The 16,996-nt window shown below is 34.4% G+C and overlaps 2 protein-coding genes across 2 annotated transcripts; one reads left to right on the top strand and one right to left on the bottom strand.

Moving 5' to 3' along the window:
* Positions 1 to 1,163: 1,163 nt before the first annotated feature.
* Positions 1,164 to 7,041, top strand: LOC142224552 (uncharacterized). The gene is made up of 3 exons (XM_075294335.1): positions 1,164 to 5,327; positions 5,590 to 6,428; positions 6,549 to 7,041. The coding sequence occupies exons 1-3, from the start codon at positions 1,164 to 1,166 to the stop codon at positions 7,039 to 7,041; spliced, it is 5,496 nt and encodes a 1,831-aa protein (XP_075150450.1).
* A 1,305-nt stretch (positions 7,042 to 8,346) lies between these two features.
* On the bottom strand, positions 8,347 to 15,034 carry LOC142224174 (uncharacterized). Its single transcript, XM_075293961.1, has 2 exons — positions 14,614 to 15,034; positions 8,347 to 8,567 (listed from the first exon to the last, which is right to left on the bottom strand). The coding sequence occupies exons 1-2, from the start codon at positions 14,918 to 14,920 to the stop codon at positions 8,488 to 8,490; spliced, it is 387 nt and encodes a 128-aa protein (XP_075150076.1). The 5' UTR covers positions 14,921 to 15,034; the 3' UTR covers positions 8,347 to 8,487.
* Between the last annotated feature and the right edge of the window lie 1,962 nt (positions 15,035 to 16,996).

The raw sequence follows: 16,996 nt of genomic DNA, 5'->3' as shown, positions 1-16,996 counted from the left end.
AAATGTGAAAATTACTTTTGGAATCGGAAAAATTGGAATTTATAATATCGCAAGGTTTTATAGTCACCCATAAACTATTTCGCCATACTATACAACGTCAGATTATTTTAATTTTTTTTTCGAAATTTGAACGCAATTTTGGAATTTACTCAAAGCATCATACACAAAGGCATTTATTTGATTTGTTTGAAAGTAATCCAGAAACTATTTCCTGCGAAAAAAACTTTAATATTTTGAATTTGTATGAAAAATAATTGTTTAATTTGGAATTTGATCGATCATAAACAAAGTTTCTATATTCATGTACGATTTTTTTCTGCACAATTCATTAGTTTATGTGAAAATTATGAACTTATCAAACTATGAAAAGTGTATATAGTAACCCAACAATTTCGGTAAAATTACTGTTCTTCATTTTAAGGAGGAAAAATTAAATATACGAATATTTGGTTGAAATCTACCAGAGACCTATACAAATTTGTTGGGAGTTTTTGCTTTGAAAGTGGATTTCCATACATTATTTATTTATGTTTTTTATCTATAATATATTTTATACGCGAAGATTATATGCATACAATTTTTCTCGGTACGAATAAGGTTTATAGTCACCCTAAAAACTATATCGCTTAACATATCCTTTGATAAAAGTTTCTCGAACGCAAAAATATAATTTGTGTGCAAAAATTATATTTGGGTTGTAACTTTTCCCCAGTACAAATAAGGTTCATAGTCACCCTAAAAACTATATCGCTTGAAATATCGTTTGTTAAAGTTTTCTCGATCGCGAAGATTTTTACTATTTATTTATTGCAACTGATCCGATCCAGATCGTACAGATCTGTCATATTTGGATAGTACAATCGCTATATTTTGGGAATTGGTTCAGATCGTGAGATTTTGAACAAGTATTTGATTTGTTGAAACTATCATAAGTTGGAAAAATTGTTTTTTTTTCGAAAATCTGATGAATATGTCTGCTTGTTCTTGTTGAACTAAAACATTTTGTTATTATTTTGCTTTATTTGGGAAATTGAGATTCCTATGTCTGATTGTTCTTGTAGAACTGAAACATTTTTGATATTTTGAAAGTAACGCGATTGTATACCTGTGTCTGAACGTGACACAATTTTCTATATCTGTATCTGAAATATTTATTATTTGAAATGCCGAACGAGGGTACCGAGGACATGACCCTATGTGGGGAAACTAAGGGAATGACCAGGGAAGAAATGAAATTTTATTTCGACTACGACCATTTCCTTATGCTTTGCTCCTATATTGATAAGTTGGATGTAGTCCAACAGACGGAATCGCTGGGTCAGGCTAAAATGGAAGATTTAGAGGCCAGGTGGGCAAGTTTAAATTCTTCCTACGAGTCACTTATGCTATCTTCTGATTCGGCCATTACTAAGGAAGTCAGGGAGAAAGCTAGAGTTAATTTCGGTGTATGCAATGAGGCCTTTTTTAATTCAAGAGCCTGTCTTTTAGATATATTGAAGTTAACGTCTTCCCCAAATCCTCGTGAAATGGCTTCCCGAATAGGGATCTCGCCAAATGATTTACCTCCTCCACGTCCTAGTTTGGACTCTCAAAATAATGATTCACCTAGTGTTTACATAAAAGTTCCCCCTTGTGACACTGAGGTTTTTAAAGGTGGGTACGAGGAATGGCCGTCTTTCCGTGATATGTTCACGGCGGTTTATGTAAACCACCCAAAACTTACGCCTGCACAAAAGCTATATCACCTGAGGAATAAAACCCAGGGATCTGCTGGTGCAATAGTCAAAAGATACTCGCTCTGTGATGAGAATTTTGACTTGGCGTGGAAGGCTCTGAAAACACGCTATGAAAATAAGCGTGTACTAGTCGATAACCAGCTTAAAATATTGTTCAACATCCCAGTGGCAGCGGAAGAAACGAGTGATTCGGTTCAGAAAATTCAGTCAACGGTGAATGACTGTTTAGCCACGCTTAGAACACTTAATGTGAAAGTTGAACATTGGGATCCTATTTTGATCTATTTGATCTCAACCAAGCTTCCGGATAAAACGTTATCCTTGTGGGAACAATCCCTGAAATCCCACAACGAACTGCCAATGTGGTCCCAACTGGATGAGTTTCTTATAGATAGGTTTGAAATTGTTGAACGTTTATCCAGCATTCGTTCAACAAAAGATGGTTATATTCACCCTAAATCTAATGTAAGTCGAACTCAAGTATACCATTCTCAGGAAAAGTTGAACTCTACATGTCCTTTATGTGGTGAAAACCATTCTCTGCGCATATGTCCCAAATTTCGAAACTTCGGGGAACAGGAAAGAGTAGATTTTGTTTTCAAAAATAAATTATGCAATAACTGCCTATCTCCCTTTCACAAGAAACAGAAATGTAAGAGTAAGAATAAATGCTTTGTGTGTCAGAAATCACACCACACATTGCTTCATTTGAAGGACAAATCTCTCATCAAAACTGAAGGCAATAACAGCGAAAGAACAGCTAAGGCCTCTGAAACTCATCGAACCTCCGACAATAGAATCGAGGGCTTAAATGACGGTCCATCTTCCTCAGGTTTGGCACGAAACTCCCAGGTACAAGCAAATTTTTGCTCAGGCAACGAAACCATTTTGCTTCGAACTGCTCTTGTTCAAATTGACCTTAAGGGAGAATTGTATACTCTTAGAGCACTGATAGATCCTGGTTCTCAAAGGACTTTTCTTTCCGAAAGGGCCAGGAATCTTCTCCAAATTCCTTATCGGAAAGCCCTTTTCGATATATACGGAATTGGAGAACAAAAACTATCTGCCAGTAAGGAATGTGAATTGGTACTATATTCATCAAGATACAATCTGAAAATACCCATCACAGCAATAGTTCTTCCAAAAGTAACACAAAAGTTACCGTCGATTTCGTTTACCATTCCGAATCCAAATGAACTCAACGAACTTGATTTGGCAGATCCTTCATTTAATAAATCTTCACAAATTGACTTAATTTTGGGCAATGACTCTGAGAAGTATCTTAATATTGATGGCATAAAAAAGAACATTTGTGGAGAAGCATCTGCTTATAACACGATTTTTGGTTGGGTACTAAGTGGCCCCATGAAGATAGAACCAATTCGTGCATTCACAACCAGTGTATTGCCTTCTGAGGATTCCTCTTTGAACGAAATTCTTCAAACTTTTTGGGAGTTAGAAAATATTCCCATTTCACATCCAATATCCGATGAGGATCAATTCTGCGAAGAATTTTACAAGAAAACGACAGTACGAGGAGTCGATGGTCGATATATCGTACGGTTACCCTTTAGAAAAGAGTTTTCAGATTCCATTCATTTAGGATCATCAAGATTCATTGCCCTGGGACAGTTGTCCAGAATGGAACATAATCTGTCAAAAAATCCTGAACTTCAGGTTCAATACAACTCAGTCTTAGAGGAATATTTATCAATGGGACACATGGAAGAAACGTCTTCAAATGAAGTTTTCTCCGAGGGGAAATTTTATTCTTTTTATCTCCCTCACCACGCTGTAGTGCGACCCGAGCATAAAAGCACAAAAGTACGAATTGTTTTTAATGCTTCTCGAAAATCCAAATCTGGATTTTCTCTCAACGACGTTCTTTTAACTGGCCCCACTCTTCAAACTGATCTCATATCAACTATATTGAATTGGAGAAAGTACAAATATGTCTTCAGTGGTGACATTCAGAAAATGTACCGGCAAATTTTAGTACACCCAAATGATCGGCAATATCAAAGAATTTTATATCAGAAATCTTCTGATAGCGCTATAAAAGATTACCAATTGCGTACAGTGACCTTTGGTATAAATTGCGCTCCCTTTTTGGCGATCCGTACTCTGCTGCAGCTAGCTTCGGACTGTGAGACACAGTTCCCAAAGGTATCTACCATATTAAGAAAGGAAACTTATGTGGACGATATTCTCTCTGGAGGTTTTTCTTTAGAGGAGACAATAGATCTCCAAACCCAATTGATTTCTACACTTAAATCCGCGGGTTTCCCTCTAAAGAAAATAACTTCCAATAATTCTCAGTTATTGAATCATTTGCCTCCCGAAGACATGTACGATCTAGACTTTTTAAGACTAGATGAGGCCAGTTCCACAAAAACTCTTGGAATAAAGTGGAACGCTTTGACCGATAGTTTCTCATATTCTCTGAATCCCATTGAACCAACAATGAACATGACAAAACGAAAGGTTCTCTCAGCGGTGGCTCAATTGTTCGATCCAGCTGGTTGGATAACGCCAATTATTATACGAGCCAAAATGCTAATGCAACAGCTATGGCTTGAGGGGTTAGATTGGGATTCACCAATAAGCAAAGAATCACATTTAACGTGGGAATGTCTTATAAAAGATTTTTCTCAAATCGATGACATCAAAATCCCTCGGTGGTTTCGATATATGCCATCTGATCGAATACAAATTCATGGCTTTGCAGATGCATCTAAGGCAGCATATTGCGCATGCGTTTATGTGGTGGTTGGCTCAGATTGTAATTCATGCTCGAACTTATTGGTTGCTAAAAGTAAAGTAGCGCCACTCAAGACTATATGCTTACCACGTCTGGAGCTCAATGGAGCCGAGTTACTTGCGAAACTAGTAAATTATGTTTTGTCTATTTTCAATTTTGAAATTACTCATACGTATCTATGGACAGACTCCTCAATTGTACTGGGTTGGTTATCGAAGCCTCCATGGTCGTGGGAAACTTTTGTTGCCAACCGTACCTCAAAGATACATACTCTTGTTCCTAATGCCCAGTGGCGACACGTTCCAACAAATGAAAACCCTGCAGATCTTGGCACACGAGGGTGCAAACCTCATGATTTGAAAAATTCTAAGCTATGGTGGAATGGCCCATCATGGATTACTGCTCCCCCATCTTCTTGGCCGGAAATGGTCCCAATAACTCATCCAAAGCCAAAAATACTCGTACAAAATCTTCATGTAACGTCTGAAAATGCTGATATATTGGACAGATTTTCTTCTTATGGCAAGGCTTTAAGGGTGATTTGTTATATTTTTCGTTTTCATCGTCGCACACATGCAAATGCCGTATTGGAAAATGCTTTCCCCAGTATAAATATCTCTCAAAATGAGATAACATTTGTCAAAAATAGATTAATTCATTTATCTCAGCTTCACGCATTCAAAGACGAATACCATGCTCTTTTACAAGGTAATCCAATTTCACAAAAAAGCCCTTTATCTACACTAAATCCATTCATTGATGGCAACCAGATTCTTCGAGTGAATGGTCGATTATCTCAATCGAACATTCCTTATAACGAACGGCATCCAGTAATACTTCCAGGCAACTCAAGATTTTGCCGACTTTATCTCTCTCATCTCCATACTTTTCTTGCACATGCAGACTGCACGCTAATGTGCAGAATGGTCCAAACCGAGTTTTATATCTCGAGGCTAAAGCCTCGAATCAAGAATATAATCCATAAATGTAAAACGTGTGTTGTTTTTAAACACAAGTTGTGCTCTCAAATGATGGCACCATTACCCCTCGATAGAACTACGATTTCACCCCCTTTCCATGTTACTGGAATAGATTTCGCGGGTCCCTTTGAGCTCAAGAGCTCATATTGTTGTTTGCTTTGCCACAAAGGCTGTTCATTTGGAGCCATGCTCGGACCTTTCCTCGGCAGCTTTTGAAGCGGCATTCGCTCGTTTCGTTGGGAGGCGAGGACTACCCCGCAGGGTAGTATCGGACAATGGGCGGAATTTTGTTGGGGCTAGCAGACTGTTGCTTAGGGAATTTTCTAAGTTTATAAAAATGGCTTGCACAGATATATCGAATAAATATTCTACTCATGGGTTCGAATGGTGCTTCATCCCCCCACATGCTCCCCACATGGGTGGCCTATGGGAGTCAGCCGTTAAAAGCTTTAAATACCATTTTAAACGAATTGCTGGCTCTCACAGGTTCACTTTTGAACAATTCGCCACTATTTTGGCACGGATTGAAGGAGCTTTGAACTCTCGGCCTATATCAGCGTTGTCAGAAGACCCCTCGGACCTGACTGCACTTACACCAGGTCACTTCCTTAGAGGGTCCCCTATGTTAGCTTTTCCTGAACCCATATCTCCAAATATTTCTCTTACCAACCGTTGGATGAAACTAAAAGCTCTTCACCACCAATTTACCGTACGCTGGAAGGAGGATTACTTAAAATCGCTTCAGAAACGGTATAAATGGAAAACTCCACAAACCGATGTCAAGGTGGGTGATTTAGTCGTAGTGGTAGATGATTTGCTGCCACCAAGTGAATGGCGACTAGGCAGGATTGAAAATACTCAACCCGGCCAAGATGGGAAGATTAGAGTTGTTCAAGTTCGTACCGCAGCTGGTCTAATGAAACGCCCAATAGTTAAATTGTGCTTATTACCGTACTTGAGTTCCCCTGAATCCGAATAATAGTTTACTAAGTAACAACGAAACCATACGATTCTCCACTAAAGTGGAGGATCATTTACACTTTAACCGCACTCCATATTTTGTTTTTACAGAGCACAAAGTATTTCTGAAAGGCCCAACTCGGATGTGTATCGCTGCTTGTTGTGTAGGCGATATCATGGAATTCGTGTATGTCCAAAATTCATAAAGATGCAACCAATGGAAAGATGTAGAACAGTGCGGAAGTTCAAATACTGTGTAAATTGCCTAGCAAAAAGCCACACAGTTGGAAATTGCATATCCGAAAATAAATGCCGTAAATGTAAGAACTACCATCACACTATGCTACATCCAAGTGAGCCAACTATCTACTCCCACTCTAACAACCGTCCAAAGCAACGAAAGCCACAGAACAAACGGCCACAGCAACCAAGTCAAACTCAACATACTAAAACCCGTCCAAACAAAAGGATCAACAAACGCAAGCAACAACAATCTAAACGGAAAGCTTCTTCTCAACCTTCCATCAATCAGCATATCATATCAGATGCCATTCGGTCATTAGCAACAGTGCTTTGTGCGACCCACCAATCAAGTCATTCTTAAGCCCGGCGCCATGTCTAAACACGACTGTTTAGACTTATTATTGAATTTTAATATTATGTTATGAATTTTTGTATTTGAAATCTATTGAATTTTAACTGAAATTAGTTTGAAAATCACTTGAATTTTAGTATAAACCTTGTTATAAAATAAGCATAAAAAGAAACGTCAAATCATAATCAAACTTCAAATTGTTCTAAAATAAAAATATTAGGTTTCCTATCTCGTAGGAAACAATCAATCTGCCACTTTTCCGGCAGCTGCATACCCAAACACTTGGTGAGAATTAACATCGTTAATAAAACCATCCACTTGAATTCTAACCCACGTGTGTTACTCCTTTTTTCTTCTGGGTTTGACTTATTGTGCTGGGTTATGATATCTCCTTGCTTGAGACATCATTTCCAACCATCATAACAAAGCGGTTTCGTTTATCATCTGTATCCACCAGTTCGTTCTGCTGACGTTACACTTGTGGGACATAGTCTTCTCTGTGATACCTACATACAGTCCACAACAACAAAGAGAGTCTTTGGAGTCTTGTCCAGTCGTCCCTCTTGGTGCTCCCCAATCCTCTCCTCATCCCAATTTTATTCAGATATAGCTCCCATATGTATCTTTCGTCCAATTTGAACTTATATGGCCTCAAAATCCAGGGTTTTGCCGTGATTTGCTTAAAATTTCGCACAAGGAGTACGTTTAGTAGTATCGGTAATTGTGCCAAATTTGGTTGAAATCGGTTCAGATTTAGATAGCTCCCATATATATCTTCCGTCGGATTTGCACTCATATGACCAGGGGGGCCAAAGTTATACTCCCATTTACGTGAAATTTCGCATAGATAGCAGAATTATTATTCTAACTATACATGTCAAATTTAGTTCAGATTATATATAGCTCCCATATATACGTACACCAGAGTTGGGGAAATATGGTAGACTGTTACACATTTTAAACCCATTTTCCATGGAAGTTTCCTCCAATTAACTGGATAGCGTTAGCCGATTTAAATTTTAATTCTAAGGATTTTGTAGAAGTAAAAAAATCGTCTCCTTTTTAAAGCTTCCAGCAAATGTGAAGTAGTTGAGATGGTAACACATATTTTGGCCTACAAGGGGTGAAGGGTATAATATTGTCGGCCCCGCCCGACTTTAGACTTTATTTACTTGTTCTTTCATGCTATTTCTTATTAACAAAACAATGACGTGGAGATAAATATGGATTTGAAAAATTAACTGCACAACAAACTGATGTCATAGAAGATCCTGAAAGTTCAGAAGTTTGGAAATATAAAAGAAATACTCAAAATTAAATGTAAATATACATATTGTATAATTTTTATTGTTAATAAAATATTTTTGTTACAAAAATATTCAATATATATGCTCACTTAAGAATATGATTATAAATATAATGCAAAAAAAAAAAAATACTTTTTGAGTTGATAGTTTAGTACACCATTATTTGACTGCGATCAAAAAGATGTTCACTGTAATACTCTGGAGAGGAGGGAAAACAATTGTAACATTCTGAAAGAACAAAACACAGAAATTGAGAAAATTATAATTAACTATGCCACTAAAATATTTTGAGATTTTAATAATTAACAATAAGGATAAAATAAGATTGGATATTGCAATGTTTATTTATATTTTCTTTTAATATTGTAGAAGCAAAAACCAACACCATGTACACAATTTCACGTACATAATTTCAAATGGATCGAATGAATTTTTCTCCTCCAAGATGCTCTGGGGGTAAAATCTGGGGATCGGTTCATATGGGGGCTATACATAATTATGGACCGATATGGACCAATTTTCGCGGGGTTGTTAGAGACCATCTACTATAAGATGCTGCGCAAGTCAAATCTGGGGGTCGGGGGCTATAAATTGGTACAATATGGTCCATTTGCAATACCATCCGACCGACGTGAAGCCAAATATTTCTTGTTCTTAAAATACGAATGTGAATATTGCTTAGCATAAAAGACGAATTTCTCTGATAAAAAGTTTTTTCCTTGTCCAAAAATCGATATAATTTTCAATGAAGTCATTTTGTCCTTATAATTAAGTGATTATCTTTACATAAAGGACAATTTTTATTAGACTAAAGTCAACTTGAACAGTATAATTCTGAAAAACTCTTTAAAATTAATGAAATTGCCTTTTGAATTTGTTGACTTTTTTGTATTTTGACTACAAAGCGAAAATTCGTTTGAAAATAGGAGATGTTTTTCAACACTTTATTTTAAAGACTTTTTTCACATGAAACATAGCAAAATTTCTATTTAAAGTCGAGTCTGTATTTGGAATTCTTAATTTAATCCTTTAATTTTAATTAATTTTATTCCAACAAATTTAGTATAAATTTTAGTATCTTTTATTTGTTTTATTTTTTATTTTAGTTTAATGAAATAATTTTGAATGGAGTATTGAATCTTCTTAAGATTCGTTTCAAACACACAAAAAAAGATTTTTTGTCTTCAATCACGAAATTAATTGATTCAATTAATTTTTAATTAGAACGTCTTCAAACATAGAAATGATCAATCACCAAAGTCAATTAAAAACAAGTAAGGAAAGTCTAAAGTCGGGCGGGGCCGACTATATTATACCCTGCACCACTTTGTAGATCTAAATTTTCGATACCATATCACATCCGTCAAATGTGTTGGCTATATATAAAGGTTTGTCCCACATACATACATTTAAATATCACTCGATCTGGACAGAATTTGATAGACTTCTACAAAATCTATAGACTCAAAATTTAAGTCGGCTAATGCACTAGGGTGGAACACAATTTTAGTAAAAAATATGGGAAACATTTAAATCTGAAGCAATTTTAAGGAAACTTCGCAAAAGTTTATTTATGATTTATCGCTCGATATATATGTATTAGAAGTTTAGAGTCATTTTTACAACTTTTCGACTAAGCAGTGGCGATTTTACAAGGAAAATGTTTGTCGAAATCAGAAAAACATATATATGGGAGCTAAATGTAAATCTGAACCGAAGTCAACCAAATTTGGCACGCATAGCTACAATGCTAATTCTACTCCCTGTGCAAAATTTCAACTAAATCGAAGTTAAAAATTGACCTCTGTGGGCAAGTGAGTGTAAATCGGGCGAAAGCTATATATGGGAGCTATATCTAAATCTGAACCGATTTCAACCAAATGTGGCATGCATAGCTACAATGCTAATTATACTCACTGTGCTAAATTTCAACTAAATCGGAGCAAAAAATTGGCCTGTGTGGTCATTTGAGTGTAAATCGGGCGAAAGCTATATATGGGAGCTATATCTAAATCTGAACCGATTTCAACCAAATTTGACACGCATAGCTACAATGCTAATTCTACTCCCTGCGCAAATTTCAACTAAATCGGAGCAAAAAATTGGCATCTGTGGGCAAATGAGTGTAAATCGGGCGAAAGCTATATATGGGAGCGTTACATACAAATGCACAAACTTATTATACCCTGTACCACAGTAGTGGTGAAGGGTATAAAGAAGTAAGGAAAGTCTAAAGTCGGGCGGGCCGACTATATTATACCCTGCACAACTTGCACACTCAAAAAAAAGTGAACTCTCTATTTCACTAAAGCCAATTTAACTTTATTTTAGTTCATGGAATTATTATGTTTGGAGAAAGTTTCCTCTACTCTAATAACTTGTTGTGTATGTTAATTAAATTAACTAAAACAGAGGAAAAAAATACTAAAGACATTCTTGCAATTTTGAACTCCAATTTATCCCTTCAAACTACAAAATTTTCTTTAACAAATGAAAAAACTTAATTATGTCTAATAAGATTGCTTGAATTTGTCGAAAAATATATACTTGTTTTTATGACATCGGCGTGATGCCAGCGTTTGTTATACTGTTTAGCTAAAATTTTCTAAAAATATTCAAAATTTTCTAAAATTAACCGAAAGTTTTCTTCCTGGTGGGTTCACTGTTTTTTCAGTGTAGATCCACATTTTCGATACCATATCAAATCCGTCAAATGTGTTGGGTGCTACATATAAACTTTATGTTCCCGTATACATATATTTAAATCTGACTCGATCTGGACAAAATTTGCTAGATTTATGTATATTAAAATTTAAGTCGGCTAATGCCCTGGAGTGGAACAAAATGTTAGTAAAAAACAAGTAAGTAAAGTCTAAAGTCGGGAGGGACCGACTATATTATACCCTTCACCACCATGTAGACCAACATTTGTGTTACCGTCTCAACTACATCAAATTTGCTGGGAGGGCTATATAACGGTTTGAATTTCCAGATACAAATATTTATAATGGAGACAATTTTTTGTACTTCTACAAAATCTCTAGAATTAAAATTGAAATCGGCTAACGCCCTCGAATGAAACACAATGTTAATAACAAAAATATGGGAAATATGAAGCGAGAGAAATTTTAATGCAATTGTACAAAAGAGATTTATGATTTTTCAGGCGATACTTATTTATTCGAGATATAGGACAATTTGAGTAACATTTACAATTTTTGCTACTCAGCAGTGACGATTTTACAAGGATATTGGTTAGATCTTGCCAAGATATGTGGTCAAGTGTGGGTTGTGATATATTATTTGGTCAAGTCAGGCGACTTGGAGCCTTATTTAAAACTCAACCGTTCTGTGGAAAGTCTGGCATTACAGTGTATAGGATATGACTAAGATATGGGGAAATCATCACAGAATTTTGTGTAAAGTGTGAGAATTTTGGTCATATTTGTATTCTCTGAGGAAACTATCCAGTCAATTGGAGGAAAATCCCATTGAAAATGGGTCTAAAATATGAAACAGTCTACCATATTTCCCCAACTCTGGTGTACGTATATGTTGGAGCTATATACAATCTGAACCAATTTTGACTAAATTTGACATGCATAGATAGAATAATAATTCTGCTATCTATGCGAAATTTCACGTAAATGGGGGTATAACTTTGGCCCACCTGGTCATATGAGTGCAAATCGGACGGGAGATATATATGGGAGCCATATCTAAATCTGAACCGATTTCAACCAAATTTGGCACAATTACCTATACTACTAAACGTACTCCTTGTGCGAAATTTGAATCAAATCACGGCAAAACCATGGATTTTGAGTTCAAATCGGACGAAATATATATATGGGAGCTATATCTAAATCTGAATCGATTTTGACCATATTTGGCACATACAATAGTATCGTTAAAATTACCGCTTATGCAAAATTTGAAGTAAGTCAGGGCAAAACTCTGGCTTTTGAGACCATATAAGTCCAAATCGGGCGAAAGATATATATGTGAGCTATATCTAAATCTGAACCGATTTTAACAAAATTTGACATTCTTAACGATACTATTAAACGCACCCCTTGTGCAAAATTTGAAGCAAATCACGGCAAAACTCTGGCTTTTGTGGCCATACAAGTTCAAATCGGACGAAAGATATATATGGGAGCTATATCTAAATTTGAACCGATTTCAATCAAATTTACCAAGCCTAGGTAGAATATCAATTCTACTCTTTGTGCGAAATTTCACGTAAATCCGTAGTAAACTGTGGCCTCTGTGGTCATATGAGTCTAAATCGGACGAAAGATATATATGGGAGCTATATCTAAATCTGAACCGATTTCAATCAAATTTACCAAGCATTGGTAAAATGTCAATTCTATTCTTTATGCAAAATTTCACGAAAATCGGTAGTAAACTTTGGCCTCTGTGGTCATATAAGTCTAAATCTGACGAAAGATATATATGGGAGCTGTATCTAAATCTGAACCGATTTGGCTGATATTTTGCAAGTTTTTCGAGACTCATAAAATATTCGGTTGTACTGAATTTGAAGAACATCGGTTGATAAACACGCCAATTATGACCAGATCGGGGATAAATATATATGGCAGCTATATCTAAATATGAACCAATGTTTTCCAAAATAGCGATTGTCTTTGTCCCAAAAAACGACCCTGTGCAAAATTTGAGGACAATCGGACTTAAACTGCGACCTGTACTTTGCGCACAAAAATACATGAACAGACAAACGGACGGACAGACGGACACACAGACAGGCAGACGGACGGGCATCGCTAAATCGACTCAGAATTGAATTCTAAGACGATCGGTATACTAAACGATGGGTCTCAGACGTTTCCTTCTTCGCGTTACATACAAATGCACAAACTTATTATACCCTGTACCACAGTAGTGGTGAAAGGTATAAAAATATGGGAAACATTTAAATCTGAATCATTTTTTAGGAAACTTTGCAAAAGTCTATTTATGATTTATCGGTCAATAGATATGTATTGGACGTATAGGAAAATTGGAATCATTTTTACAAGTTTTCGACTTAGCATTGTTGTTTTTACAAGGAAATGTGGGTATTTTGGCCAATTTTGCCGAAATCACAAAAAAACACATATATGGGAGTTATATCTAAATCTGAACCGATTTCAACCAAATTTGGCGTGCAAAGCTACAATGTTAATTCTACTCCCTGTTCAAAATTTAAATCCGATTGCAACTTTGACCTCTGTTGTCATATGAGTGAAAATCGGGGGAAAGATATATATGGGAGCTATATCTAAATCTGAACCGATTTCAAGCAAATTTGGCAAGCATAGCTACAATATTAATTCTACTCCCTGTGAGAAATTTAAAACAAATTAGGGCAACACTCTGGCTTCTGGCGCCTTATAAGTGCATATCGGGCGAAAGATATATACGGCAGCTATATCTAAATCTCAACCGATTTCAACCAAATTCGGCACACTTTACGACACTATTGCACTTCTTGTGCAAATTTTAAAGTAAATTAGGCCGAAATTCTGGCTTCTTGGGCCATATTAATAGATATCGTGCGAATGTTATATATGGGAGCTATATCTAAAACTTAACCGATTTTTTCCAAAATCAATAGGGTTCTATTCTGACCCAAATTACAAACTTGTGCCAAATTTGAAGTTGATTGGACTTAAATTGCGACCTAGACTTTCATTACAAAAATGTGTTCACAGACAGACGGATGGACATGGCTAGATCGACTCAGGGGCCGACCCTGAACAATATTGTCAAAGACTCCATATGTCTATCGCGTCTCCTTCTGGGTGTTACAAACACATGCACTAACTTATATTACCCTGTTCCACAGTGTGGCGCATGATATAATTAATTGATCGTATTAAAAAATTAATTGATACAACAATTTAATGTTGTTGATATTGTTCCAATGAAAAAATTAGTTGAATCAATTAAATTTTTAATTGAATATTTTGTTAATCAATTAATATTTTAATTGGAAACAATCGTGATATCTTTCTCTGTGAACATACGGTACTAAGTGATATGTTAGTGTATAACATAACCAGGGCCAAGAGTTTAATTGGTAGGGAATATAAAATTAAATTCTGACATCAAAAGTAAGTAGATTTTTGAGTGATAAATTTATGCCTGGTTAAATTTTGCCCAAAACATAAAAATAGTGTATTTTGTCTTCTTGATACTATGGTAAGCGAATACTAAAATAACTCTACATTAGGGTGGGTCATTAAAAATTGATATTACCTACCTGTTCTCACTTGCCGATGTTTTTGTAACTGAATATGCCTCATAATTACACCCAAAACAATAAGCACTGCCAAAATGCTAATTGTTACAATGATACACCAAACATTTAGCCACGAAGGCATATGAATTGCACAAACCGATGATGGATTATCTGTGATACCAGTACGTTCTAAATTTTCCATTATATTGAAAAACGATGATTCAGCGGTGCTGCTACTGGTAACAACATTCGGTATCATTGATGTATTATTTTCAACAGATTGTTCATCCGAAATTTGATGAAGTAGAAATTCAGCTAAACGGCCCATTTCTTTGAAGCTGTTTTTTTTTTGGGAAAATGGGCTAATACTTTTGAGATTATTTCTTTAGTGTAGTTTTCCTCCTGGGAGAAAAAGAACGTTTAATATCTTCAGCTTCCTATCACTGAATGGAACATTTTATTATTCGCTTAGTTTGATTCTATGGGGCATCGGCCATCATCAGCATTGACAGCCGGCAATGGTAATTGTAGCAGCAGCAGCAGTAGCAGCAACAGTAGCAACAGACGCAGTGTTTGCGATAGCATACTACATCAGCATCATTGTCAGCTTTTCCACGCTAGTAATGGAAGCTGCAGTTTTAACTGCAGCATGTGACTTGAAGTGAGAAGGACGGACGGACCATCAGTGGAATTATCTTGTGCGTACCAAAGATGAAAAACAATAAGCGTCTGCTTAAATGAACCCATAATAATTTCTAGAATTTTTGTATATTACACTGAGAGAACAATGAAGCGAATTAATTTGACTATTATAAGAACTGGGTTCCGAACACGGTTGCCACTCGATCTAAAAATAATCTATCAAAATTTGAAGAAAATTTTACCAAAAACTATCTAAAAAAATTTATTTTGCATTTTTGGATTTCTATAGAAAATTTTGTCAAAGTATTTTTCTAAATTTTTAGTCAAAATTGCATCATTTTTGTCTGTAGAAAATTTTTGTCAACATTTTATTCCTTGAAAAATTGTGTCAAAATTATATTCTGAGAGAAAATTTTGTCAAAATTTTATTTCGGGGCAAAATTGTCCTATAGAAAATTTTGTCAAAATTTTATTCCTCTTGAAAATTTTGTCAAAATTTTATTTCTATAAAAAATTGTGTCAAAATTTTATTTCTATAGAAAATTTTATGATTTCTATAAAAATTTTTGTCAACATTTTTTCTATAGAAAAATTTGTCATCATTTATTGAACATCTTGTCAATATTTTATTCCTAGAAAAATTGTGTCAACATTTTATTATTAGAGAAAATTTTGTCAATATTTTATTTTTATAGAAAATTGTGTCAATATTTTATTTCTATAGAAAATTTTGTCAAAATTTTATTCCTCTAGAATATTTTATTATTTCTATAAAAATGTTTGTCAATTTCCTAGAAAAATGGTGTCAAAATTTTACTCTTAGTGAAAGTTTTGTCAAAATTTTATTTCGGGCCAAAATTGTCAAAATTTTTATCCTATCCTATTTTATCAAAATTTTATTCCTCTAGAAAATTTTGTCAAAATTTTATTTCTATAAGAAATTGTGTCAAAATTTAATTTATATAGAACATTTTATGATTTCTATAAAAATTTTTGTCTAAATTTTTTCTATAGAAAAATTTGTCATTGTGTCAAAATTTTATTTCTATAGAAAATTGTGTCAAAATTTTATTTATATAGAAAATTTTATGATTTCTATAAAAATTTTTGTCTAAATTTTTTCTATAGAAAAATTTGTCATCATTTATTGAACATTTTGTCAATATTTTATTCCTAGAAAAATTGGGTTAACATTTTATTGTTAGAGATAATTTTGTCACTATTTTATTTCTTTAGAAAATTGTGTCAATATTTTATTTCTATAGAAAATTTTGTCAAAATTTTATTCCTCTAGAAAATTTTGTCAACATTTTATTTCTATGAAAAATTGTGTCAAAATTTTATGATTTCTATAAAATTATTTTTCAATTTCCTAGAAAAATTGTGTCAAAATTTTATTCTTAGTGAAAATTTTATCAAAAAATTTTTTTGGGCCAAATTGTCAAAATTTTATTCCTATAGAAAATTTTGTCAAAATTTTATTCCTATAGAAAATTTTGTCAAAATTTTACTTCTATAGAAAATTGTGTCAATATTTTATTTCTATAGAAAATTTTGTCAAAATTTTATTCCTCTAGAAAATTTTATTATTTCTATAAAAATGTTTTTCAATTTCCTAGAAAAATTGTGTCAAAATTTTATTCTTAGTGAAAATTTTGTCAAAATTTTATTTCGGCCCAAAATTGTCAAAATTTTTATCCTATCCTATTTTATCAAAATTTTATTCCTCTAGAAAATTTTGTCAAAATTTTATTTCTATAGG

Source organism: Haematobia irritans, chromosome 2 (assembly GCF_050003625.1).
Source record: "Haematobia irritans isolate KBUSLIRL chromosome 2, ASM5000362v1, whole genome shotgun sequence".
NCBI classification, from domain to species: Eukaryota; Metazoa; Arthropoda; class Insecta; order Diptera; family Muscidae; genus Haematobia; species Haematobia irritans.
The sequence above is the reverse complement of the archived record's forward strand: the minus strand, read 5'-3'. Positions and strand labels throughout refer to the sequence as shown.